The sequence below is a fragment of the Rhincodon typus genome, chromosome 7 (genome assembly GCF_021869965.1).
Source record: "Rhincodon typus isolate 14 chromosome 7, sRhiTyp1.1, whole genome shotgun sequence".
Classification (NCBI taxonomy): Eukaryota; Metazoa; Chordata; class Chondrichthyes; order Orectolobiformes; family Rhincodontidae; genus Rhincodon; species Rhincodon typus.
In genome coordinates, this window is record NC_063338.1 from 10,467,620 (window position 1) to 10,495,358 (window position 27,739).

At 41.4% G+C, this 27,739-nt stretch overlaps 2 protein-coding genes and 1 long non-coding RNA gene across 3 annotated transcripts in view; 2 read left to right on the forward strand and 1 right to left on the reverse strand.

Moving 5' to 3' along the window:
• The window catches only part of ndufs1 (NADH:ubiquinone oxidoreductase core subunit S1), a 27,294-nt gene extending 23,535 nt beyond the window's left edge, over positions 1 to 3,759 (forward strand). Inside the window, exons 14-16 of the mRNA XM_048598786.1 lie at positions 220 to 354; positions 815 to 887; positions 3,240 to 3,759. Of these exons, the coding sequence (XP_048454743.1) occupies positions 220 to 354; positions 815 to 887; positions 3,240 to 3,331 (300 nt within the window). The 3' untranslated portion in view covers positions 3,332 to 3,759. The remainder of the gene's footprint in view (positions 1 to 219; positions 355 to 814; positions 888 to 3,239) is intronic.
• A 7,342-nt stretch (positions 3,760 to 11,101) lies between these two features.
• On the reverse strand, positions 11,102 to 13,250 carry LOC125483452. The gene is made up of 3 exons (XR_007262427.1): positions 12,737 to 13,250; positions 12,447 to 12,492; positions 11,102 to 11,300 (listed from the first exon to the last, which is right to left on the reverse strand). It is a non-coding gene; the product is annotated as an uncharacterized LOC125483452 (long non-coding RNA).
• A 78-nt stretch (positions 13,251 to 13,328) lies between these two features.
• ino80db (INO80 complex subunit Db) overlaps positions 13,329 to 27,739 on the forward strand; it is an 84,348-nt gene continuing 69,937 nt past the window's right edge. The window contains exon 1 of the mRNA XM_048598691.1: positions 13,329 to 13,473. The gene's annotated coding sequence lies outside the window, so the exon portion shown is untranslated. The remainder of the gene's footprint in view (positions 13,474 to 27,739) is intronic.

Below are 27,739 nucleotides of genomic sequence, written 5' to 3' on the forward strand. Positions count from 1 at the left end.
TCTGCTCCTATGATGCTGCTTGGCCTGCTGTGTTCATCCAGCCCTGCACCTTGTTGTCTCGGATTCTCCAGCATCTGCAGTTCCTACTATCTATGAAAGCTCTTAATTTGCTTTTTAAACACTTGAGTTCTTCTTGTTTATCCAGACCAAATTTTCACTGGTTTACTTTGAATTGAAAAGTGCAGTCTGATGTGTTCCTAATCCTTTGTCTTTTTGCAGGTGGTTGGTGTGACACTTCCATATGATACTCTGGATGAGGTCCGTGACAGGCTGGCTGAGATATCGCCAAATCTGATCTGCTACAATGATGTCGAGGAGGCTAATTTTTTCAAACAGGCAAACGAGCTCGCAAAGGTCAGCTTAATATCACTGTTTACACTCTGCTGTCTAAACCTTCTTTTTTTTCCAGTAACTTAATTATGTTGCATGCTATAATAATTGAAGCCTTATCAGACAAAAGCAGGAGATATTTGCGTATGTTTGGTGGGGGCAAAAAAACACTGCATTTTGGAAGTGGGTTTTAAAGGCCATCATTTTTCAAGGAACAGCAACCAGTTGAGGAATGAATGATGTTCAATGACCAAATTTACAGGAACATTGAGCTTTTCATAAAGTTGTAGGTGACAGGTGACTACAGAGTGTAAGGAGATATTAGGTCATGGTAATTTTAAATATTGAAGCAGAAAAGGAAATGATCAACGGCATGAGAACTGAGGTGAATGCTTCGTGCTGTGTGTATTAATTTTAATTAATATTCTTCTGTTTGCTCAATTCCTTGAGGCAGCCTCTGAATAATTTCTGTGCTTTCTTACAGCTTGTGAATCAACAAGTCTTAACTGAGCCACTTGTTCCACCTCAACTTACAATTAAAGATTTTTACATGACTGGTACGTGTTAATTGAATATTCCATGGAATATTGCTTGGGTACCAGACAGGCTAATGCTTGCTTAAGGATAAAATCTGGAGATTTTGTTCTACTAGCTAATGAGTTAAATGTGCTGTTGACTAGTAGTAGCCATGTTCGAGGACATTTGGGCGCTTTGTATGCAATAGTTGGATACCATTCTGTTTGAAAAGTCCAGATTTTGCAGTGGTAAAACTGTCAGCATCGCTGTCAACACTCCACGCAAACTAATGGAAAATTTTGGAGGTTGTACATGTGTAGAACAACACACAAATCCAGATGTTTCTGCCAATAATTCATCAGAGGGTGTGCTGTTAACATATTCCCCACCCTCTACGCACCAGCCCCATCCTGTCTATAGGGTACAATCCCTGAACAACCAAGAATGTCCACTTTTTCATACTGTTGGTCTTCCTGCAAAAAAATTAGAAAAAGGTGCAACATGTTCAATGAGATGTAATATGGTTTTTAGTTAATATTTATTTGAGAATTACTGCAAAACATCTTCACTGGTCCTGAAAGGCTTGTTTTAATTTTGATCCAAATCGATCATGATTTAATTCACTATTTGAAAATCTAAAATAAAAATGACGTACAAAGTATTTTAGCTTCTGCTGCTACCCGTGAGGCTCCTTCAGGGTCATTAGCTGTTTATTGTGTTTGCTCATGTTGCTGCTCACAGATCTGGAGGTCCACCAGTTATATATTGACCATGGGAAAGAGGAAGTTTGCATCACATAGTAGTCGGTTCTTGTTGGCAGTTTTGTTTTGAGGTCTGCAACTCATGCTGTCTTTCACTACTGACTGAGAAATATAGGCTATTATGTAATATTGCTCAAGTTATGGCATGAATAAAATGCTTTTATAAAATTTAAAGTGTGCACAAATAGTTCAGTCACATGTCTGCTTCAGCTTGTATTATCTGTTCCCTTTTATGTGTATCAATGTCCCAAGACACATCATATGCAATCGGAGAGAAATAAACAACCTGCTAAAGGACCGTGGATTCGAGGGATGGTGCAAATTTTGGTCAGAGATAGGTCTTGAAGCAGAAGAAGCAGGTGCAGGCATACTCGGGTTTAGGGAAGGAATTCCTGATAGCTGTCAATATTGAGGTGAAGTAGTCCATATGGGTACAGAATTTTAGGAATTTTTTTTAAAAACAAATCCACGGGATTTGGGTGTTGATTGCTGGCCTAGCATTTATTGCCCAGACAGCAGTGAAGAGCAAACCACATTGCTGTGGATAGACTTCTACATAGTCCAGAGCTGGTTCTCTCTCTTGCATGTGCTCTCTCTCTCGCGCTCGTGCACTCTCTTCCCCCTTGCCTTTCTGTCTTTGATGGGACTTGAACAGGGGTGTGAAGTAAACATAAGTCAGTGCAGTATAGGAGAGGGACTGCGGAGTTTTGGAAGAGCAGGTGAAGGATGGGAGGATGGTCAGGAGTGCATGGATCAATTGAGTCCAGGGTGACTGCAGCTTTCCATGCCACTGTGCATCCTAACAAAAGCAATATTTTTATTCATGTGGTACCTTTTCAAATTCAGATATTTTCTAATGAGTATGAAGAAGAAATTTGCCATGAGTTCAAATGCCATAGTTAGATTATACAAACAGCAATGCGGTAAACAATCGGTTGATCTGCTTTTGCCATTGTTGATGAAGGAAGTAATGTTGAACAGAGCATCAAAGAGCACCCTTCAGTTCAAATAATTCCTGAGAATCATTGGAACAATTAATTTGGATGACTTCATCTGCAAGAAAATGACAGGGCCCTGGACATTGAGCCAAGATTAGAGGCGGCTAAGTCTGAAGGCAACGAAGTAACATAATGAAACCAAAATGAGCCTTAGATTTCAATGTTATTTCCTTGTTTTCCTTTAATCTGCAAATAGACCTGAAGCTGCTGTAACTTTAAATTGGGATTTAGCCACAAATAAGGCAGGAACACGAGGAATAGACAAATCTCCAAATTTCAAACTAGCCTATAAATCTAAGTGAGTATAGACATACACCTTGTGGGTCAAATTGTCATAGCTTGGGACCAAATTGTGCCAGAGACATGATTGTGTAAACATCTTACATTTGCAATTACATAAAATCCTGTTGTGCAAATTGAAGCCACAAAGCTACACCCTTCCATGTTAAGCTAAAAATCGAGCAATGATGGTGTTTTCTTGTTGGATTGTTTTGTTCTGTGAAGAACTATGTTTAAAATATAGTACTGGTTGTAGGGAATGGGTTCCATTGTATTTGTGTAACTGGTTGCAGCAAAAGCCTGGAATCATTCAATGTTTAAAGCCTTTGCTCTTCCTGGTTCATTTTACCTACAGATCCAATCAGCAGAGCCTCCCAGACGATGGCAAAGTGTGTCAAAGCAGTTACTGAAGGAGCCGCTGCAGTTGATGAGCCTTCCATCTGCTAACCTCGACTGACAAAAAAGACCTCAAAAGCATTGGTGTTGTACTTCTGTAGCTAAATTCTGCACAAATATTTATAAAGGACAAGCTTCTAAAGAAGACTGAGTTCATGTCTGACTGCATACTCTGAGCATGATTCGTGAAGTTGTATGATGCTCAGTGTAGAGGGATAAGTGTGTGACACACTCCACCCATTTACTAGCTACATGCCATCATTGTATAATAACATGTTATGTTAAGTAGTATAAATTTCCACATGAAATTCAAAAGGTTTAGTGTGATAATTGGGCTGTGTGATAAACTTCTGATTATGCTGACTTTGTGTTCAAGACACTTATTTTTGTGTTTTATTGCAACCTTCTCAAGGATGACAACAGTTCTTGTAACACTGCAATTGGATTTTTATGGGAAATAAATCTATATCATGGGTGAAGGCAGTGGAATGTGTTGTTTGACACAAACACAGAAAATGTTCAAGAAACTCAGCAATTCTGGTAGCATCTGTGGAGAGAGGAACAGTTAACATTTCAAGAGTGTGACTCTTCTTCAGTTCCAAAGCATTGAGAAACTTTTTCTGCTTGTCTCAGATTTCCAGCAGCTGCAGTATTTTGCTTTTAAATATATTCCTTGCATGACTGTAAGCACTGTCCTTTGTCATTTGGGTCATACACTGTAAATTGGTACCTGACAGTTCATCAGAGATGTTTCTGCTCCTGGATAAAGGTGCCAATGCATCTTTGATCTTGACTCACTCAATATCCTGTCTGCCATCAAGGCCAAAGCCTTAAGTGCTAAACTGAGCTCTCTCATTTCTGATCCTTTCACCAAAACAAATTGCATTAACATAGCACGTTTAACATGATGAAATATACTCAAGGCACTTCACAGAAGTAGTGTGGAATAACACTGGCAAAATTATTAGAATAAATTCAGAAGGACAGTAGTAACTGCTGTTAAAAGTGCAGAATAATCAAGGACAATAAACATACATCTGTTTAGAGAAGGTTATGTCTCACTGACTGTTTTAAGAAGGGAACAAGTAGGTTATTGAGGGCAGTGTGGTGGATATAGTCTATATGGATTTTAGCAGGGTCATTGACAAAGTCCCTTATGTCTGTAGCTTTTTAAAGGTGGCAGAACTGATTACGGTGATTAAGAAAGCATTTGGCGTATTTCCTTTATTAAATGAGGTGTAGGAGAAAAAACAAAAGAGCAGACAGATGATGCTTGAACTGTTTGCAACAACAGTTAGGCCACAGGTTGAGTTTTCTAAACAGTTCTGTTTGTTCTATAGGAAAGATGTGATTGTGTGAGTGGATGCAGAGGAAATTTACATGGATGTTGCCAAGATTGGACAAGTTTGCCTATGATAAAAGATGAGATTAGTTGAAGTTGTTTTCCATATAACAGAGGAGACTGGTGACTTAATTGATGTGTATAAAATTATGAAAACCTCCACAGTGCAAATAGAGGTGACCCATTTACCATAGCAGTGAATGTAGGTTTAATGTCATTGACAGAAGGATTAGAATGGGGAGATGAAGGAATGTTTGTTTACCTAGAGGGTGAGGGCGATCCGGAACACATTGCCTGAAAGAGTGCTTTTGAGGCAGAGACTCACCATCTTTTTAAAAAAAAGTATACGGATGCCATTGTGAAGAGTTCTGACCTGCAGAACACTGGGCCGAGTGCAGGAAGATTAGCCTATACGGGGTAGCTCTTTGTGATTGGCATGGGATAAAAGGCCTCCTGTGTTGTAAAATTTGAATGATTTCTATGAAATTTTGGCACTGAGCAGAATGACAAAACATGGTCAAAGAAGCAAATGCGTTTTAAATGAGAGGAATACGGGGTTTGGGTCAAGAGTACACCATCAGCCCATTAAGTCTGCTTCGCTATGTATTGTAGTCATGGCTATCTGAACAATTCAACACTTCAATGCCTTTAACCAACATTATTCCCAAAACCCTTTATGCCATTGTTAATAAAAATTTTATTAACCTCTACTTTAAATATACTCTCAAACACAGCTTCCATAACCCTCTGGTAACAGAATTCCAGAGTGGCCACACTCTGAGTTAAAAACATTTTTCTTCAGCACGATGCTAAATGGCATTCCCCTTTATTTTTGTAATGTGCCGCTCCTTCTAGATACCTCAACCATGGGAAATATCTTAAAGAGATAGACAGAGAACAGTTCTGCCATCCCATGAACGAGTCTGGTGCACTTTCATTGTGCTTCCTCGATCGTAATTCTGGAATATCTTTCCTGAGATACGTAGACCCAAAGTGCACTGTACTTCAGGTGATCTCGTTGAAATCTATAACATGCTTAAATGGGATAGACAGATTAGATGCAATGAAGATATTTCCCCTAGTTGAGGAATCTAGAACCAGGGACACAACATAAAAATAAGGTGAGATAACAAGGTGTCGAGCATTTCTGAAGAAGTGTCCAGACCCGAAACGTCAGCTTTCCTGCTCCTCTGATGCTGCTTGGCCTGCTGTGTTCATCCAGCTGTACACCTTGTTATCTCAGATTCTCCAGCATCGGCAGTTCCTACTATCTCTATAAAAATAAGGTGAATGTCATTTAACAGAATAACCAAGTTCCTGTACAATTGAAGCAGTACTTCACTAGTGCTGTACTCAAATCCTCTTGCAAGGGAGACTAAAATCGCATTAGTACTTCTTAATATCTTGCTGCACCTCCATGTTCGCCTGCAGTGATGTACTGACAAGGATACCTATGTCCCTATTTAGAGCTGCCTTTGCAGCCTCTCAGCATTTAAGAAATACTCTACAGATTTGTTCCTCCTAGCATGCTGAATAACCTCACATTTCTCCACGTTATATTCCATCTGCTGTGTTCAGGGAGTGAATGCCAGATTTTAAGGCCAAGGCTGTTGAAGGTACAGCCACGTGGGGGTAGGGGGATGAAAACTGAAAATGCCCAAACAGACCAGATTTCAAGGAATGCTGATACCTCGATTGGTGGTGGTGGTCGTGGTGGTGTTGGGGGCGGGGGAGGGTCAGGGTGAGGCAATGGAAAAATTTAGTCAAGAATGAGCATTTTAAAATTACTTGAATTGGTGCCAATGTACATCAGTAGCAGAGGGGTTATGCAAGTGAGAACATGGAATACAGGGTTTTGAATGACCTCATGTTTATAGAAAGAAGCACTAAGGAGGCTCTCTGTGAGGGCATTGGATTAATCAATTCCAAAGATAATAAATGTAAAGCTGATGTGCTAGAGGGGTGTAAGCAGGTGGGAAGACCTCCTCATGGGTCTGCACCTGGGGCCTGGCGAGGTTGGCTATAAACAGGTCCAAGCAAAGGGCCACAGAGGGAGTCATCTCTGCCAACTGTCTGCCCCTCTTCCAGGGTTATGTTTGTGCCTAGCTGTCCTTGAAGAAGGAGCATGTGGTGTCCATCAATGCTCTCAATGCCTTTAGAGAGAGGTGAGGATAAATTTTTCACAACTCCCCAATTTTGAAATTTGAAATAGTGCTGAAAAATCCTGGAGGCTCAATTTTGCATCTCATCCAAAAGACTGGAAGGAATTTGGACATTGTGCTCAGAAATTAAACATTCAAAAATAGATACGAACCTCTATAAATTGATGTTAAATACTAATGCTCACAGCCGCCTTTACAGCACAGGAATTTACATTTTGGATGGATTGACTTTACTCATAGTTTGGTGAACACTGACCTGACACAGAACTCAAATGAATTTTATTCCAAGTTCTGTACCAAATGGATATGAAAGCTTGTGTATTATAATGGGATACACGCTAACGAAGATGTAACCGATTAAGCTCACTCTAGCATCAGCACAGCAGAGGGGACGAACAGATCAGAGAGAAGCATCTTTGGAGTAAGACTTCACACTAGAAAGATGTGAATAAGTGTAAGTGAAGAATGTCACAATACAGAAGAGAGTGAAATAGCTTTACTGTAGATGAAGAACAAACATGGTAGTCCAGAGACTCCAGCATAGCGCTGGTCTGGTAAAAGACATCAGTCTCCAAGAGTGTATGTGTAGGCAGCCAACATTCAGAGAAACAAGAGATAGTGTTGGATAATTATAAATTATACTGAAGACAAGTCATCTCAAAGCAGCCTGGAGCATATGGTGTGCAATGCAAAGATGGACTTTCACTTACGTAGCACACATATATGTAGGACATGCCCAATTAATTAAGTACTTTTGAAGCTTACCAAGTTTTACAATTTGGAAAATATTCTTACATGTACAGCCAGATCCCACAGACATAAGTTCCCTCCTCTTCCAAAGGTGAAAGGTTCTCTCTGCCACTTGGCTCAAGTTTTGCAAGAGCAGAAGTTGAAGTATTTCTAAGCATGAACTTATGTGCACATACTTCCAGTAAGGATGAATCCTTGGCACTGAGGGAAACACTCCTACTGCTAAGTTGGAAGATTGTCAGTTCAAGACTTACTACAGCAACTTGAGCACAAATTCTTGGCTGACTCTCCAGTGCTGTACTGTGGCAGTGCTGCACTGTTGGAGATTGCATCTTTCAGACAAGATACGAAAGCAGAGCCCTATCTGCCCTCTCAGGTGAATGGGAAAGACTCCTTGACGCTACTTCAAAGAAGCACAGAGAGTTCTCGACAATGTTCTAATATTTATTCCTCAAGATGTAGCACTAAAAACTGATGACTTGGTCATTATCATATCACTGTTTGAGGAAGGTTTGCCATGCATGCACTGATCACCTTGGATCCTAGAGTACTGCTGTTCAAGACAGATTTGTTGGACCATAATATGCACTTTTCTCTGGAGAATAGTTGTCTAAAATTGCCTTACGTAAATGGTTTGAACATCAGCCACTTGTACAATAACTGGCATACATTTGCTATAAGTACATGTACCAGATGTTGGCATGAACCCAACTGCTACAAAGCAAGAAATGTTCTCGTATACCATAGGACTCAATGTAGAAGTCGTAAGCCATTCCAAAGAACATGGAAATCGAATGCTTGAGAGACACTTTGTGTCCTTAAACTTAAGCAAATGTCTTTCAAACATTGTACCTGCATTTACCACTTTCTCTGGCAGTTCGTTCCACACACGAATCACTCTTTATTTTAAAAAGTTGCCCCCGTGTCCTTTTAAAATCATTTTAAACCCTCTCACCATAAAAATATGCCCCTTAGTGTTGAACTTTTCCACCCTGGGGAAAAAGACCCACGTCATTCACCTTATCTATGCCCCTCATGATTTGGCTGATTGAAGAATGGACACAATGATGGCTGGGGTTAGAAACCACCTGTTTTGAGAAGGGTTGTTTTTTTCAAGTGGAAGACTTTTAACCAATGGGGTTCCACAGCAATCAATGCTGGGACCAGAACTGTTTGCAACATATATTAATGGCTTGGAGGAAGGAAATGAATGTACTGTTGTCAAATCTGCAGACAACTCAAAAATAGGTGAAAAGGAAGATTGTGAGAGGGTTACAGTCATTTTACAGAGAGATATCGATGGGTTAACTCAGTGGGCAAAAAGTTGGAGTATAATGTGGGAAAATGTGAAGTTGTTCATTTCGGAAGGAAGAACAAAAGAAAAGAATATTATTTAAAAGGAGAGAAACTGCACAAAGTTGCGACAGAAAAGTGACTTGGGGGTACTTGTACACAAAACACAGGAAGCTCGCACACAGTTGCAGCAGGTAATCAGGAAGGCTCAGAGAACGTTGGTCCTTATTTCAATGGGAGTGGAGTATAAGATTAGGGAAGTTTTACTGCAATTGTATAAGGTGCTGGTGAGACCACATCTGAAGTACTGTGAGAAGTTTTAGTCCGTTTCTTTAAGGAAAGATATCATGTTCTTGGAGGCAGTTCAGACAAAGCTCAGTAGAGATTGTCTTATGAGCAAAGGCTAAACAGATTGTGATTCTACTCAATGGAGTTTAGAAGAATGAGCGGCAAGCTCATTGAAACATATAAGATTCCGAAGGGGCTTGACAGGGTAAATGCTGAGAGGATGTTTCTCTTTACGGGAGAGTCTAAGACCAGAAGGCAGAGCCTCAGAATAAAGGGGCACTACTTTAAGACCGAGATGAGCAGGAATTTCTTCTCTCAGAGGGTTGTGAGTCTTTGGAACTCTTTGCCAGAGAGAGTTAAGCAGCTGAATCCTTGTGTATATTTAAGGCTGAGATGGATAGATTCTTGATCAGTAGGGGAATCAAGGGTTATGGAAAAAACACACGAAAGTGGATGAGAGGAATGTCAGATCAGCCACGATCCTATTGAATGGCACAGCAGGTCTAAGGGGCCGAATGGCCTACCCCTAGTCCTATTCATATGGCCTTGGGGTCTAATGAAGCCACAAAAAGGATGATTGGACAATTGAAGACGCAATTGAGAGTGCAGGGAGCCTTACACACCACTCTATTTGTTTCAATCAATTAACCATTTAAAGCATTAATGTATGAGGAATGAACCAAATGGATGGAGCCTACAGATCAGGGTTTATACAATCTGGCAAAAGAAGTGGGCCACTATTTCGCACTTGAGCAAATGGGTGAGACATCTGTTTTGACTGGTGGAAAACGAGTGGAACAGTTAAGAAGTCATTCAAGAATCAGCAATGCTCCAGATGTCACCGATGGTGGTTTACTACTTGAAAAAAAGTGACAGTTCATAAAATAGCAGCAATGATGAACATAAGAGCAGTGATAAGGAAATTTGAGACTTCCACGATTGCTGAGATACAACATTGAGTTATTCTTTTGTTCAGTGATGGTAAGTATTGAGAAAATTGTTGCTTTTTTTTCCATTGAAGGCAGATGTTAGTAATACCCATCAGGACTGAAATGTCTTATTCTTGGATTTTTATTAAAATCCTGGTGCTTCTCATAGTCTAGCAAATATGGTAATGACTGCTCGTGCTTCAAGACTACATAAATGGAAATCTTTCTTTGTTGTCTAAGCCTTGAAATCATCAGATAGATTGGCAGTGAGCCTTTTTTTAATGCGTAACTATTTGTGATGCCCCTTTGCCCCTCGGACTGACTTAGCTGATCTGTACTGCAAGTATTTGTTTATCTTTGTCCGATCCATAAATGGGAATGCAACTTGGTAACAATTTTTTTTTTCTCCATTGGTTGTTAGACCTCAATTGACCCAAAAGAATTTTTAAGATAAATCTAGTGATCCAGAACCTGGTAGAGGATGAGCACTGGATTTACATCAAAGAAGTTGAAGGAATGTTGAATTAGGCATTTCAAGAAGTATGATCCAGTTTTATCAAGATGAAATATGGGAAAATTCATGACTTGTTCATAAATTGGGAATGCACGAAGACACTGATACTCTATTCGGGAGAAAACTCTTGAATTCACCAGCACCTCTATTTACATCGATTTTTGAGTTAGATCCTACTCCCTCCCCATCTGCATTTCCAGCCCAGTGATCAGAGTTGTAGATGCATTTTAAATACGCACTGGTCTCTGAAAGTATGACTTATGGTTTCATTGTCAGCTATCCTGCCTCCAAATCAGAGGTCTCACTCTGGTGTCTTGACCAGCATTTATCCTTCCATCAACTTGACTAAAACAAGTTGCCGAACATTACAACATTTTTGTTTGTGGGAACTTATCACAGCATTTCCTACAAGAGAATCTTACTACACTTCAGAAGCAATTTGTTGGTTGTGAAGCTGTGTTTGTAAATGTCATAGCATCAATGCAATTCCTTCTTCAGGACAGTCAATACCCCTTTCAGCATCAAATATTATTAAAGCTGATAGCACAGACCATTTTATGTTTATTTAAAACATTTAGTTTAACTGTAATTTTTAAATTCCACTGTTTCTTAAAAAAGACATAAATGTAATCACTGGTGCTGCAGTTGTTCATGGGATCCTGCCGTGTATAAAATAGATGTTCTGTTTTTCCACAACAAAAGGTGATCTTACTTCATTGGCTTTGAAGTGCTTCAGGATGATCTGAAAATAAGAAATGCATGATGCATATGTAGACTTTGCTTTAATCTATGCTAACCTGAGTAAAAGAATAAGTTCAGGACTTTGTTAAAGCAAACTATAAAAAGAACAAGTGTAACTGTGCTTCTATTTGAATTTAAATCTAGGTGGTGCCAAATTGAAATCGGGCATTTTGAATTTACATTCACTTCACAGAATTGTCACGGTGCTGAAGGTGACCACTCAGTTTGTGCCAGCTCTCTAAATAAGCATTTCGCATAGTGCCATTCTCCTACCTTCTCCCTGTACACCTGCTCATTGTTCTTACTAAATAACAGTTTAATTCCTTTTTGAATGTCTCAATTCAAATTCAATTATGGTGAGGTGACAGCCGAGTGATATTATTGTTGGGCTGTTAATCTAGAGACCCAGGTAATAACCTGGGGACCCAGTTTTGAATACCGCCACATCAGATGGTGGAATTTGAATTCAATAAAAATCTGGAATTAAGAGCCTAAAGATGACTATGAATCATTATTGGGAAAAACCCATCTGCTTCACTAACGTGCCATCCTTACCTGGTCTGACCTACATGTCAGTCCAGACCCACAGCAATGTGGTTGACTCTTCACTGCCTTCTGGGCAATTGGGGATGGGCAATAAATGCTGCCTGGCCAGCGTCACACTCATCCTGTGCGTGAACAAAAAAATTTGAAGCTGCCTCCACCACACTCTCGGGCAACGCATGCCTGAGCCTAAAGATTTGCTACATGAAAAGCATATTTTAAAATTCATTCATGAGATAATAGCATTAGTGACTGGGCCAGCATTTTTTGCAGAGCCTTCGTTTGCTCCTTTTGTTAATTACTTAAAACTTGTGTCGACTCTCATTCTCAATCCTTTCACGAATCGGAACAGTTTCTCCCTTTCTACAATGGCCAGACCCTCATGATTTTTAACCTGTCTATCAGATCTCATCTCATCTCTGCAGTCTGTGAGGATAACAGTCCTAGGTTTTCCAATCTATCTTCACAAGTGAAGTTTTTCATCCATGGTATCATGCTTGTGAATCCTGTCTGCGCTCTCTCCAAATACTTCCACATTCTTTCTAAATTGCACTGCCCAGAACAAGGAGACAGTTCACCAGCCGAGGTCAAAATTGTGACTTACTGCACACAAGTTTAACAGAACTTCTTTGTTCTTGTACTCCAAGTGCCTGTTAATACACAATCGTCATACACACATACCATCAGTCATTTGTTTATGAATGAACAAAGCATTTGTATATATAGCCACACAAACGACATAATGTAGGCAGTTTTAACTGGACTTGTTAAGTCACACCAGTTGTAAACTTTACATTGTTTTTTTTATATACTTTCCATGTTGAAATAGCAAAAAGCCACCAATGGGATAAATTATTCTGAATACTTGCTGACGAGCAATAACCAGGCACGCACCACTTCAAGGTGTAAAAATAAGGTCCTGGAAGATGCAGGGCAAATAGGAAAGTGGGCCCAGCGAGATCTCCGCTGGTTTCAGCCCCTGTCTTGGCTGTCAGATTGTCACACAGGATTCCCCAGCCCGGCAAAAGTTGCTATGATCTCCCGTGTTCACTTCCAGGCGGCGGCATCTGCTACTGCTGCTGACGGGAGGCCCGACCTGGGCGACTCCTCCCAGCCGCCCGCGACTTTCGGCGGCGTCAACGACCCATCTTTCCCGCATCTCGCTCTTTGTTCCCTCTCCCTCCTCTCTCGATCTTCACCGCCTTGTAGTGAGTTGGAGTGGGGGGGGCGGTGAGAGAACGAGAAGCGGTCGGGCAGCTTTTTAAAAAAAACAAAACGCGATCGCGGCCGAAAGTAAAACGAGCCCTCCCGCCCGCACTCGCAGACGACGGCTGGTTGGGGAGGGGAGGAAGGGCGAGGAGACGCGTGCGCAGTGGGAGCCAGCTTTCCCCCAGCCCCCACCATCCACCCCTCCCCCTCGCTGCCGCGCCCCTCCCCCCTCTCCCCCGCCTCTAGCAGCCCGGAGCCAGCCCGGCCAGCACAGCGAGCCAGCCAGCCAACGGTAAACGGCCGCTACAGCGCCTCCACCGCCCGGGCCTCGAACATCCACGGACTCACTTTGCAAGCGGCGCCCGGGACCAGGCGCCCCGAGCCGGGCGGCGGTTTGCAAATTTAGACCGGGGATCCGAGAGGTGGGTTCGGAATTTCTCTCGTGTTTTTTTTTCTCCCACTCCAACCACCCCCACCACCTTTCTTTTCCCCCTCCCCTTTCCCACCACCACCTTCCCCCTCCCCGCTCACTCGGTCGTTGTTGTCGCTCGGCGTGTTTGATGGTTTCATTTCCTTTCCTTTACTTTCCTTTCTGCTCCTTCTCTTCCAAAAGAGAGGGAGAGAAAAAATAAATCAGTTGAATTTCTGGGCAGCAGCCGGCGTTGCGACCGAGCGTAAGGGAGGGGTGGGTGTTCAGCGGGTAATAGGCCCGAGCGGATGGTGTAGGCCTCCGCGGTTGTTTTTAATGTGTGTGTGTGTGTTTTCTTTTTCCTCAAAAAAAAGGCCGGTTGTCATTATTGCACTTACATATTTTTTTTATAAAGGTGGGAGCTGTTTGAGGATTCTGGGCCTCGCTTGACCCTCTCTTTTCTTCAAAACCTCCCCACCCCCCCTTTGTGTGCCGAGCGGTCACCGACCCCCCGAGAGAGAGAGAGAGAGAGAGGCGGGCCCACGGGCCTGGCCGGCCTAGGCCTCGCGTCATGGGTGGCTTGAGAAGCCCTGAGGCAACTGGGCCTCGGGGCGGGCGGCCCACCCAACCTGGCCCGGGCCCCGGCCCCGGCTTTCTTTGTCTGCAGGCCGCAGCGAGGCAGGGCTGCTGGGTTCGTCGGTGCCCGTGGGCAGGCCTACAGAGACGGCCTGGGCTCTGTACAGAACTTGGGTCGGAGGCACAGATTTCCTTTCCCCTCACCAACTCCCCCACCTCAGTCCTGTGGAACAGAGGTTAAATTCTTCCTGTTTCTTTCTCAGACTCCAGGCCTTAGTTATATGGAAGAGAAAGCGTGATCTCTTCCAGTCACACATTCAAGATATGTAGACATCTCTGCAAAATTAAGCGCGCACCTTGGGAGATCTCCTCTTACTAATACACACAACACACCTTAGTTGTGCAGAGTTCTTCCTTATATTTATATACATACAGACTTTCTTTATCCCTTATGCTTGTACACTATCATGTCTTCATTTTACAGATATTTTTCCGTATTTATATACGTACAGATTTTGACCATTGCCTCAATGCTTATCCTTTGAATGCATTCAAGTTCATGATCTTCCTCACCCTAATGTTTATGTGCAAAGATGCTTGCTACAGTTAAATGCACACTGCCCTATGAGCTTTCTCTGTCCATTATTAAGAACGCAATTTAACCTGAACATCAAATCCACTGTCTCACCCTATATATGTCCATAGCCTTCAGGCATGGAGAATTCCAAAACCACAGGCCCCTGTGAAAATATTTCTGTCATCTTGGTCCTTGCTGGATGATGCCCTTTTCCTAAAACTCTGACTCCTGAGTTGTGTACAACGAGGGAAACATCTGCCTATGTGGTGTGTGTGTATGTATGTATAATATTAATGTCCAAAAACAGATCCTTGAAGTGGTTCCTTTTATAATTAACTGTTTTGTTGAGGTATTCAGACAGAAATGGATCTTGCAGTTATATCTGTCTGTTGTCGATGATGTTCCTATTATAGGTGTACAAAAACCTGAGAGAGAGAATCCTGTCATTTCTTTAGTTGTGAGCAGATTTTAGTTACAGTTGGACAAGTATCCTTTACAATTGGCAAGTTCAATCCCATTATAATTGTACAAGGAAGTCTTTCAAAGTTCAGCCACCTTGTACTTCAATTTCTAATGAATGATGCAGAAGACTTCTTAGTGTGTCAGTTTGTTCTAGACATGTGCATGTGTTGAAATGTGTAAGCTGTTAAATGGCAAAATGAATATTGAGTACTCTATTATGCTGGACCTCTTGATTGGCAAATGAATGTTTCATTCATGCCCTGTGCCCATCTGCTCAATATGTTCTGAGTTGTAAAAAAACTTCTTTCAACATGACTTTATTTAATGTGCTCTGGTTAATCAACGGAAACAATTAATGGGATGGTAGTGTTAAGTGAGCCAGTCTGTCCAGTTAGTGTGTGGATTATGTATGAGTCTTATTTTAGAGCTTGTGTTGCACAGAAAACTTACGGCATTGTTGTGACAATAGTGCAAAGTATCAAAAAAATTGATGTTTGTAATTGAAGTTTGTAGGAGAAAAATCTGGCATGTGGCTTGAATGAAAAATGGTGCAGGAGCCAGGTGTGATATTTTTGGAATGGTATCTGTTCTAAATGGAGCAAGTACAGTATGACAACATTTAACATAGAAGTTGTCATTTGCAGACTCTGAAGAAAGATCACCTATCAATGATGACCTTTCCCTAGTTTAATATTGTACATCATTCCAATGAATGCTAAGACTTTATGGTGATGTCTTTCTTGCCAATGCCCTCTTCACCCATTGCTTCTGCACTCACTGACCAATGTATGTTCCTGATCCATCAATGTCTTGATTTTTAAAATTTTCATCCTTACGGCTTTGCCCTTGCCTATCCCTGTATTCTCCTGCAACCCTGTAAAACTCTGCGTTCCTGCCAATCTGCCTGCCTGTGTATCACAGCTGTCATCACTCTTAGTGGCACATCTTCTGCTATCTTGCCCATAAATTCTGGAGTTCCCTCCCTAAACTTGTCACTGTCTCTTTTTTTAAATCCATCCTTTAAGTAACTCTTCGAAGCTACCACTTTGATTTAACTTGTGATCACCTTTCAAATCTCTGTGTATAGCTCAGTGTCAAATACTGCATGTTAACTCTCCCAGTTGTTCAACTTGGGAACATTTTATAAAGTTAAATATTTGCACGTTGTCCTAAGTTTATTTCAGAAAAATAATTTCTAAAAGTGAGTTTGAAGTGCAACAGCTGAATTAGCAATAATATATTTCTTGACCTGCACCAGCACTGTGATGATCCAATGTCGGGTCACCCTGTTTGTTTAAATCAGTGATGCCAGCACTTCACCCTTTAGTTCTACGTGGCTATTTTTGCTGCAAATCCTGTACCAAGACAGGACATCATGAAACTTCAAAGCAAACTTTAATGGCCATATGGTTTCTCAAGTCATAGTTATGCACCAATCTCAACAGCATGCTGACTTGATGCTGTTCTTTACACAGGTTCTGAAGTTAAATAATGCATTGAATGATCTGCTTGCATACAGTGGTTTATCACCACATTGCTGTAAGGAGTTTGGGGTTGGGCACAGAAATATCCTCCAGGATTTCCCAGATAATGAGTTCCTGTTGTCAGCCAGGCTGTGGAAGGGAAGCATGGGGGAAGGAGGTCTCTGGTTTTGTGTGAAGTATGTGGAGATGTTCTTGCCAGCTGTGAATAGGGAGAGTAGAAAATTGACAAGCAAGTTGTCTGTAATCTGTTACAGTTTAAAAGCGTTGTGCACAAGCTTGACTGTGTTTGCATTAAAAACTGTGGATGTGATAAACCCATTCCATGTGGTAATTTGACTGGGGAAGTTACCCATTTAGAGTGGGCTTGGAATTTTGTGTTTTTCTCAGTTTAGTGGCTTGCATCGATTGTTCAAAGAGCTATCACACATCTAATAGGCCACGTGGTCTTTCTCTGCTGTATGGTCCTGTGTTTGACCAAATGAGTTCCATTGCATCATAAATCAATTTTAGAATTTGTCAATAACGTTGCCATACCCATGCTGTAACCTCAATTGATCAAGCTGATCTCACAAAATGGGAATCGGACATGGCACCTTGAGGTCCACACAATTTGGTTGTAGAGTTACATCACTTGTGCAACTATTCAAAGCTATGTTGTATTTCAAATATTTATTTAGATTTTGCTGTTTTGGCATGCAGCAAATGTTCATGATTGGGAACAAATTGGTGCTTCATCAAAACAGCATGTTTACATGTCAGCTTCTGAGTTTAGAAGTGTGTTATTGGGAAGTCCGGTTCATTGTTGTCTGAGATTATCCCTCGAACACAGCCTGACCACACAATCTGTGCTTGAGCTGGAGCTATTCTTGGATTGCTGTCTGGCAGTTGCTGATTGGAACGTACTATGTGTCTGGATGTTGAGCACGAGCCTGCTGGGCGGTAGCCTCACCCTGTGGTCAAAAAAGCCTGCAACTTGCTGTGCAAACTGGCACCTGAGGATTAGCAGCTAGGGCCAAGTTATGGTCATCTGCTCTTGGCTGTAACTATTCTCGAGTGTCAACTCCGGGGAAGTGGAGTTGGCTATTCAGCCCCTTGAGCTGAGCCCGCCATTTGATTAGATCGTACGTGAACTGTATTTGAACTCTGTTTAACTGCCTTAGTCCTGTAACTTGTTGCACCCATTCCTAATAATCTTATTAATCTCAGTTTTGAAATTTTCATTCGATCCTTACCATGAAGAGCTTTCAATGAAGTGTTCTTGATTTATGCTTCCTTTTTGTGCGAAGAAGTGTGTCCTGATTTAACCTCTGAATGGTCCAGTTTTAATTTGAAGATTGTGCTCCGTTATGCGTATACACGCCCCTGGAAAAAGCCCCTTCCAAGAATAGAAGAGAGTGGCGGGAGAAACCAAGCAAACATACTGTCTTTTGTTGACTGTATTCTGTTGTGGGCACACCATTGTGTTCTATCTTGCCTTGTGTAATATGGAAAGTGTTTTTAAAAATATTACTAATATTGGACAGTCAGTTGTATTTGCAGATTAATATAGAAGTGCCAAGGGGGAGGAAGGTCAGAAGAAAGTTTTGAATCTCTGCCAGTGGTTTCTGACTGTGATTCTAATTTGTGAGAGATGGTATCAATAGTTACCAAATGTTGGTGCGGAGTTCATATAAGATAAAACAGTATTTCAGTTTTTCTTTACCTCTTCCATTTTACCTGTATACTTAATTCTGCTAATGTCTCCTCACCAGCTTCTCATTTCCCACTCAATATAAACTTCAGCTCATCAAAAACTCTCTTCCCCATATTGTAACTCTGTCCTATTTGCACATCACTTCTGTTTGCTGAACTACATGTGATCACAGTTTGCAACACTTCTTATACTTCTCCTTGCTGTCTTCAAAGCCCTCAATGACATTGCCTGTCTGTCGTTATAATGTCCTTCAACTCTTGCAATTCTGGCTCCAAGCACATCCCTGATTTTCTACTTTTTGGTTGTACCTTTGGCTTTCAAAGCTCCAACATCTAGAACTCCTTTCTTAAACATCTCATCATCCTCCTTTAAGGTGATCAGTAAAATCTACCTCTCTGACCGAACTTTGGCCACCTGTCCTGATATCTCCTTCTGTAGTTCACTGTCAAGACTTAATTGGTAACGCCCATGTGAATTGCTTTGTAATGTTTTGTTATGATCAAGGCACAAAATAAATGAGGCGCAATTGTTGTAACTAATTTTCAGTGACCTTAATTTTCCACTGTCTGAGAATGGTATTGTTTTATTGGAAGAAATGTTTCCATTAACATGAGTGCATCTCTGATGAAATTTTCAAACTTTGCATCAAGTAGGTGCTACTATGGCTTGGTTTGATACAGAGCTACTTATAACGTAGCCTGTTTCTTGTACTTCTTAATAGAGCCAATGTCCCATGAGTGAATTTTTAAAAAAGCTACATAAATAGAAGTCATTCTTTCACAATTTCGGGACGCCCAGAGTAGTTTGAAGTATTCTTCGAAGTGTTACAATTATGATATTGGAAATGTAAGGGCCAAGTAATGCACTTGCAAGCTCCCACAAATAGCAATGTGATTGTGATCATATTAACTATGTTAATCATGCTTTTGAAGGATAATTATTGTCCAGGACATGGTGGAGAACTCGCCTACTCTTAAAAATGGTGGCATACAATGTTTTACTTCCACCTGAGGACAGGTGTCACCTCGGTTGAACCTCTCTTCTGAAAGACATCACCTCCACTTCAGGACTCACTCAGCTTGGCACTTAAGTGTTGGCCTTGACTTGAGGGTTATGTCTCAGTAGCTTCAAGTCTCACTCCAATATTTTGACTTGGGGAAGAGTGCTTCTGGCTGAACTATTGCTGGTGGCTCTGGCTGTAATTGGAGTGTGTTATACTTGCTGTCATTCTCGCCCTGGGACTTTTCAATGGTTGTTGGTATAAGAATCTTGATAGGGAATGGCAGGCTGTTCAGCTGTGAGCAGCATCACAGCTGAACCTGATCGTGATCACACTTAATGCCTTCAAGTGCACGCAAGGGTCATTGTGGTAAGGGAGGAGTGAGGATTCCAAATTAGTTTGTTTCCTTCCACCTCAAACTGAAGACTTTCTGAGCTGATTGTTTCACTGCTACAACTTTGTGCTTTTTTTGTATCCAGATACGAAAGTACATTTTGCTGCTTGAACTTGCCAGATTTCTCCCTCGCTGTGTGTAATTTTTGTTTTGTTTCGTACCTTTGCTCTCTTCAATTTGACTCGGCTTGGGACCCCCCCCCCCCCACAACGTGCTCTATCCCCATGCTGCACATTGGCACACTCACTATGAATGGGTAGGCACAGAACTCTTGTTAATATTTGAGTAAGTTGCCGTGTGATTTGTTGTGCTTGAGCCCAAGTATAATAGTAGACTGTAAAAGGAAGTGGAAGGCAGTGCGGCTCTATTTCCAGAAGGAGGGTGTTGACTTGTGGGGGCAAGGGAGTGGGGCAAAAAAAAAGGTGGTGAAGGAATAGAGACTGGTTTATAAAGACAAGCACACAGTTGCTTGTTTTCAACAGCAGCTCAGATGTCACACTCTTACACCCTTAATTAGAAGGCTTGAGACTCATTCCAGAGATCTGAGCACATTCTAGGCTAACATTTCAAATTCTGTTGATGGACAGCTGCACGGTTGGATGTTCTGTCTTTCAGACACCTGGCCAACATCCTGTGGCCAGCTTGAATAAAAAGAGATATCTGGACTTTGTTTCATTGCCTTTAGTGGGACCTTGCTGTGTGCAGATTGTCATGCTGCAGATAATATGGCAGTCAATGACTACATTGCGTTAGCTGCAAAGCATTTTGAAATATTTGAGAAGTTGTGAAAGGTGCTATGCAAGTGCAACTGCTGCCTGTTGTTCACAGCTGAAACATGATCAAACCAGTTAAAAGTAGGCATCCTATAGGCCTCTTGAGTGGAATAGGCCATCAGACCTATAATGTTGATTTTCAGGAATTTCTGGAGCAAATTTGAGGAGGCAAATATTCAATAAATTAGCCTGGTCTATCATCAATAGTGCTGCCCTCATCATGACTGTGACTGGCCCAGCTATTTGAGCGTGAGTGTATGAAATAAAATTGACTGATCACCAGGTAGGTTATTTTGGAGACACATTTTCCTGGCTGTTGGTTTAGTTACTCTGCATGAGCAAGTAAAATGAGCAGGGAATTAAGATTCATTGTGATGCATTGTTTACATATGGTGATCAGATGCATTAACCAGGGATTTTGGTTTCTTTCTGGTTTTATAAACTGAGAATTTTGCCTCCTTAAGCAGTGTTTTATCTACAACCAAAGCTTTCATTCTGAGTCAGGGGTCGGTGACTGCCTCTTGACTGGAGCTACAACTTGTCCAGTACAGGTGCAGTGAATATCACAAAGTTTAATGCTGGAGAGTTTGACCTAAAGCTTGAGGTACACCTTGGGGGGTTAACTACCTCTTGATCCCATTTCGGGATGAAGTGTTCTGGAAAACTTGAAATGAATGTACAATCCAAGATACCCACTGCAGTGTTGCATGGCCTAGAGGGCTCAAAGAATTAATGTGAACTGTGTCACTGTTTGCTTACTGCACTGTAGGTCTGGGAGGAACGCTGATCACCTGTGCAGTCCCTGACCACAAATCTGCAGGTGGACCTGCAGCCTCTGAGCCTGTCTAATTCAGTGCTTGGATTGTCCTCCTGCGGATAAAGGGTTGGAACAGCACAGACGAGCCACAGCTTTACCAGTTTACTTGGGAATTAATTTCAGATGATTTGTCTTCTCTTCCATTGGACCCCATTGCTTAGTCCTTTTTGTGAGGAGATGACAAGTGTTTCCTTCTCAGGCAGCCCCTGCTCCTGGACTGTCGATGGTGCTCAGCAGAGGTGGCAGTGCGAGTGCTGTTTTAGTAGGCCTGTCTGCAGCTCCTGTGAGGAAGAGTTTGGGCTCAGTCCTGACTCTTCCGAAGAGAAGGAACTTCATGTCACCATGTCAACCCACGATTATTGTTTTGGCAGTAATTTGATTGGCTAAAGATGATAAACAATCTGTCCTGCCATCAACTTGAAGAAGGAAGTACCAAACAAAGTGGTGAGAGGAGGACAGTTTCACGTGAAGTAACCCAGCAACACACGATACAGAGAAATCTCCTTTTAAAAAAAAAATGACTACTTAATGTATGGATTCTGGACCAGCAGATAAAATCAAGCAATGTTGATGCATCACTAGAATTTGTGATGGTGATTTCAATATTGTGATCTTTGCAGATCTTAAGACAAGCATTATACGCCATTGTGGAGTCAATGGCTTAACGTTTAATTGAGAGATTCCTCTAGTTGTTCATGCATTGTCTTTTTTGTCACAAGATGTTTCTCAGATGCTCTTTAAACCGTGCTAACATGGTCTTTTAGTTTTGGCTGAGCAGTTCATTGAGGCGGGTGACTGATGGTTGTATGTTCTCTCCAGGTATCAGTAACAGGAGAGGAATGTCTGTGTGGCAACCAAGTTAGAGGTGAAGGAGTCAAAGAGTGACTCTCAGTGCCCTATGAGAACGCACAGATGAAATAACCAGTATGTCAGATAGTGAATTGGAAGGGAGTGAAGATAGTGAGTAGGTAGGAGGTGCCGATGTGGTGAAAAGTGTCATCTGAGCATTGCTAAATAGTCTACTACCATATGACAAGGCTCACACGTGAAGAATTGGAACTTTTCATAAAAATTATGGACCGATTATTGGCGACTAGGATGAGTTGTATTTCAGCATGCCTACGTTTTAGTTACATGAGCCTTGACTGTCATGGTTCTATGCCGTGTAATACTCCAAAACGTCCACATCTCTCTACCTTCCTTCTTTCTTTGAGATATTGCTTGCTGCAGTCTCTGACCAAGCTAATCCTTACATCAACTTGTGTGGCTCAGTCTCCAATTTTTGTGGTAAAGTTTCTGTGAGATGTCTTGCCTGGTTAATCCTTCATGACTACAACCTCCTGAGATTCCTGCATCATCGAATTCTGGCTGCTTGATTTTGTTTCATTGATTTTAATAACTGGGTCATGGTTGCTAGAGGCACAGCCACCCCCTAGGCCCTCAGTTCTAGAATTCCACCCAAAGCCCTGTGCAGCTTATCTATCACTCCTGCTTAAGACTCTCCTTAACACTTCCCTCTTCTGCAATACTTTTGGTTTTTAAATCTTCCTGCAAAGCACTTTGTGCATTTTTATTATGTTGGAGTGCTGTATAAAATTCACTCATTGAAAAGAAGTACCGTGAAGGTCTTGTATAGGCCATACTTCAACCACATTTTATCAAGATGTGTTCGTGATATAGAGTATGTTCTGGTAACTCTGGGGCAAAGATGGTGGTGCATTTCTGAAAAACAGCTACTATTTGATATGCATCTACCATAGTCAATTCCCATCCATTAGTCCAGTTTCACTCCTGTTCCTGAAAATTTAAAAACAGACATAGAAAGGGGGAGATAGCTGTTCAATGTTGTCCTCCAGAACCCTTCCGTTTGCAATCTGCGTACTAAACTGTAACCTGTTCAGCTTACTCCGTCTGGCCTACATGTGACTCTAATTCCAAGCCAGTGTTGTTTGACTCAACAGCTGTGTAAAGTGGCTTGCAAGGCCTCACACAGTGCATTGAAAATAGGGATGGGAAGTATGGCAGTGTTTTTCGTCTCAAAATTTAATACAAGTCTACTTGACAGCAGGTTGGTCGTTGTGGGCCAATTCCCCATGGGGCTCATGCTTCACCACAAAGTTTTACCCTCTCTTGTTCAGGGTATCATATTCAACCTAAAGGACAAAAACTCGTGTTTCTCCTCTTGATCACTACAACATACGCAATGTAATCCAAAGTTGACCTATTGCCCTAAAGTGACTACTGAAGCAGGCACTGAGTGAGAAGTATATTGTTAAACACAGATTCCAATTGGAGTCCCATCATCCAGAATTCTGAACAGTGCGATCAAGTACTGGAAAACTGCACATAAACAGGAAGATGGCTTTATCCATTCCCCAAAGCCTCTGTGATGTGGTTCTGGAATTTAATGAATAGGATGGTTCAGATTTACCAGCTGTCATCATAGAATTATGAACTGGAAATGCAAAGAAGCAGAAAATACTCGCTGATGTTACACGGCTGGTTTTGTTCTCTGAATGGCAAGTCATAACTATGTGGCATCTGCAAGGTGGTACTATGACTTAAGGGATTGTCCAGTTTACCAATAGTAAAAGTCAGTGACTTATTCATTCATATTTTTCAAATTGAACAATTTTCCAAATATCTTTGTTAAAACCATGTAGGCATACAAGTTAAAAACATATATGAGCTTTAACATCAACAAAAACAGGAATTGCTGGAAAATCTCAGCATGTCTGGTGGTATCTGTAGAGAGAAGGCTGAATTAAAGAAGGGTCACTGGATCTGAACCGTTAACTCTGCCAGACCTACTGAGTTTATTCAGCAATTTGTTTTTGTTTCTGATTTCCAGCATTTTTTAAAAAAGAATTTTAACATATTTAACCAGAATGTTGGAATCAATCTGTCAGATTTTCAATTGAAATAGTCCAACCTTGTTTGGGAATAGGGCTTGTGATTTCAGTCACCTTATTTGAAAAAAATGATGTCTGCCTTAGAAAAGATGGGGTGGAATCAGCAAATGGGGATCAGCTTCGGTGACAGATATATGCATCGATACCAGATGAATACCGAATATTGAAGGTAGTGTCGGTCAAGGTGATGTGATAATGTCTCTTGACTAGTAATCCAGAGGCCAGCTGGATTTAAGTGAATAGCTCTGGAATGTAAAGCTAGTATCATTAACTGTGACCATGATGCCATCGGCAATTGTTCTAAAAACCCATCTGGCTTGGTATTTTAGACAAAGAAATCTGACCTTACTTGATCTTCGTGACGTGTGAATCTAGACCTAGAGTAATGTGGTTGACTTCTAAATGTCTTCAGTGAATCACTCAGTTCAAGATCAATGAGGGATGGTCACCAAATGCTTGCTTGGACGATGGCACCTTCATATCACGAATAAAGGTGAAAAACTTACCATGCAAAACTCCAGGGTGACGGAGCATTGATTTAAATAAAAGCAGATTTAAAGTAAGTATCTTTTTTAAAAGAAAAACCTACATACCACGTGGCACTTCCAGGAGTGGTGAAGGTATGATGGGAATTGAAGACGCAATTAGATACGAGCTGAATGATTGAAAGGACCAGAAGATGAGAAGTACATCTTTGCATTGCAGAATGAGTTCATTCAGCTCATTATTTCACATCGAGGCAGTAAGGACTGCAGATGCTAGAAGCTAGAGTCAATAAATGTGGAGCTGGAAAAGCATAGCAAGTCAGACAGTATCCGAGGAGCAGGGAAGTCCATGTTTTAGGCCGAAACGTTGACTTCCCTGCTCCTCGGGTGCTGTCTGACCTGTGCGTCTCCAGCTTCATACCCATTGTTTCATATAGAGTGGATAGCTCTTTGCCCATGGCCTCCTCGTTTGCAACACAGCAAGACCATATCCAAATAATTTTTCAAAGTGATGAGGACAGTGAGTTCCAGACCCTCAGCTGCCTCTCAGTGAAAGAATCTCTCCTCAACTTGGCTGTATCTCTTGGGTATTGACCTTTGAGTGAAAGTGGGTCTTTCCTATCCAATCTGTCTCGACCCTGGGTTAACTGCACCACAATTATATTTTCTGTCAGCCTCCTCCATTCAAAAGGAACAAAGCCCAGCTGATCCAAATCTTTGCTTAAGCTACAATTATTGGGGGGGTGGGGGGGAATTCAGTTGTTCTGGTTTAGTCCCCCTCTTCCCTGCATTTTTGGTTTTCGTTATTGTTGCACAGCTGCTGATCGGCAGCATTTGTTAATGGTTACTCTTCAGTTTTTTAACTTACCATATTAACTAATTTTTCAAGAGAAAATAATTATCGAGGCCTCAGACATCCTTTTAATCCTTTCTGTACTCTTTTCTGGTGTGGCCACATCCAACCTGTGATATGGTGATCAGACTGTATTCAGTATTATACCAGTGGTTTAACTAGTATTTTATACATTTCTGGTATAATGTCTGTATTCTTGTGTTCTAAGCCTTGGGCACTAAAGGAACGTGACTTTAACCACCTTATTTACTTATCCTGCTAACTTCAGACATTTGTAGGCCAACACTCAAGTCCCTGTATTCCTTCCACATTTCAAATCTTATTGATTATTGTTTTTCCTTGTCTTTGTCCTTCCCAAATGCATTACTTAACATTGTATAGATTGACTTACATTTGCCACTTTTGTGCCCTGTTAACCAGCCCATTCATATCTTCTTACAGGTCACAACTTCCTTCCTCTGTCATCCATGCAGTAAATTTTAGTATCATCTGCAAACTTGATATTCTTGTGCCCTATCTTTAGCTCTAACTCATTGGTATGTATTCAAAAAGGAACAGATCTAGCACTGAGCTCTGTGGAACTCCACTGTAAACAGCCTTTCCCATTCATAAAAACACTCCTTTACTTCCTCCCACTGAGCCAAATTAGTTGCAACTTGCCACTTTCTCTTGGATCCATGAGGTTTCAATGTTCTGTCCAGTTTGTCATGTGGGACTTTGTCAAGAGCCTTCGTAAAATCTATGCAGACAGACTACTTCAAATATGTCTTCCTCATCAACCTTCTTTGTTACATGATTAAAATACAGTCATGTTAGTCAGATACAGCATTCACTTATGTTGGTGCTGACTGAATGAACTGTGAGAAACACAGTTTATTTCTCCGAAAGACCGCATATATTGCCTCTCGGAAGTTGTCCGTGACAGAAAAATTACCGATTTGCTTCTGTTCTCATTCTTGAATTTTTCTTCTCTTGTTTTTACCCCACCTGTGCTACTGAATCAACATCAGAATTTACTTTTTAACAATGAAACTTGGTTCTTTCTTACCCAGTTTCCTCGTCCTCTTTTTCCTTTAATCTGCTGAGTGAAATGTAGGTAAGATTGAAAATTTTGTTCAGTGACTGTTTATTTCACGGAGCCAGTCCCACAGTAGCTTCTTATCCTTATTTAACATGCAGCTTATGATTGGAGAGACTGATGCACGCAGTTATGGATTTTGAACTAAGTTTGGTGGTCTTTATTTTTCTGTCATTGACTAATGCTGTGTGTGCACATAGAAGGCTAGTTTCCCCAGTACATGGTGATTACCTGATCATAGTCTGTGGTGAGGTTGCTGATCAGATTAGCAGCCTTAGCTTGAATTAACCCGCTACAATGAACCTCACTGTCCCCAGGGAAAATTGGTCCGTGTTCGCTTTCACCATTGATATCCATTGAACTCATTTGGAAAGTTTAGGCATGAGAAAGTATGGTGAGGGTGTACCTCTGAGCTTGGCTCTCCAAATGATTGAAGTCATGGTTACCGAGGTTGGCTGGTTTGCGATACGGTGTGTTGCCAACAGCACAGGTTCAATTCTCTCACTGGTTCATGTTATCTTGAAGTACTCTTCACAACCACTTCCCTAGCCTGAAGCCTGGTGACCCTCAGGTTAAACTACCACCAGTCATCTCTTGAATGAACAGAGAGGTCCTCTAGGACAATGGTGACTTTATCTTTACCTTTTGAGGTCATGCCTTGCGAGTTGTTGTTAAAGAAGACATGGCATGTCAGGAGTTGTCATTATTTCAACTGGAACACACTTTAGAAGCTGTGTTGTGGGTAAAATAGTGCAGGCTGCATGGGTAAAATAGTGCAGGCTGCATGGGTCTATGCTGTTAATGCCAACGTATTAGCAACTGTCTCCTGCACTGAGATCCTCAGAATTGTTTTGAGGTCTATTCTGTCTCTAAGCTGCTTCCTTTGCAGCCTGTCCTGTTGGTATCATTTTGCCTTGTGTGCACCAAATTGGAAATTTCATGTCAATGGCACATCTTCAAAGCACCTGCTAGCAAATTATGAACCTGTGCAGTTAATGTATTTTGTAAAACTGTGGACAAGATCTTGGGTACGGTTTTACAAATGTTTTCTTTGATCGCATGTGATCAAGGCCTATAATTATTGTTCATCACAAGTTGTGCTGAGAGAGGTTAAGACATTTGATGGCTAGAGGGTAGTTCAGAGTTAATCACATCAACATGGAGCTGGCGATATA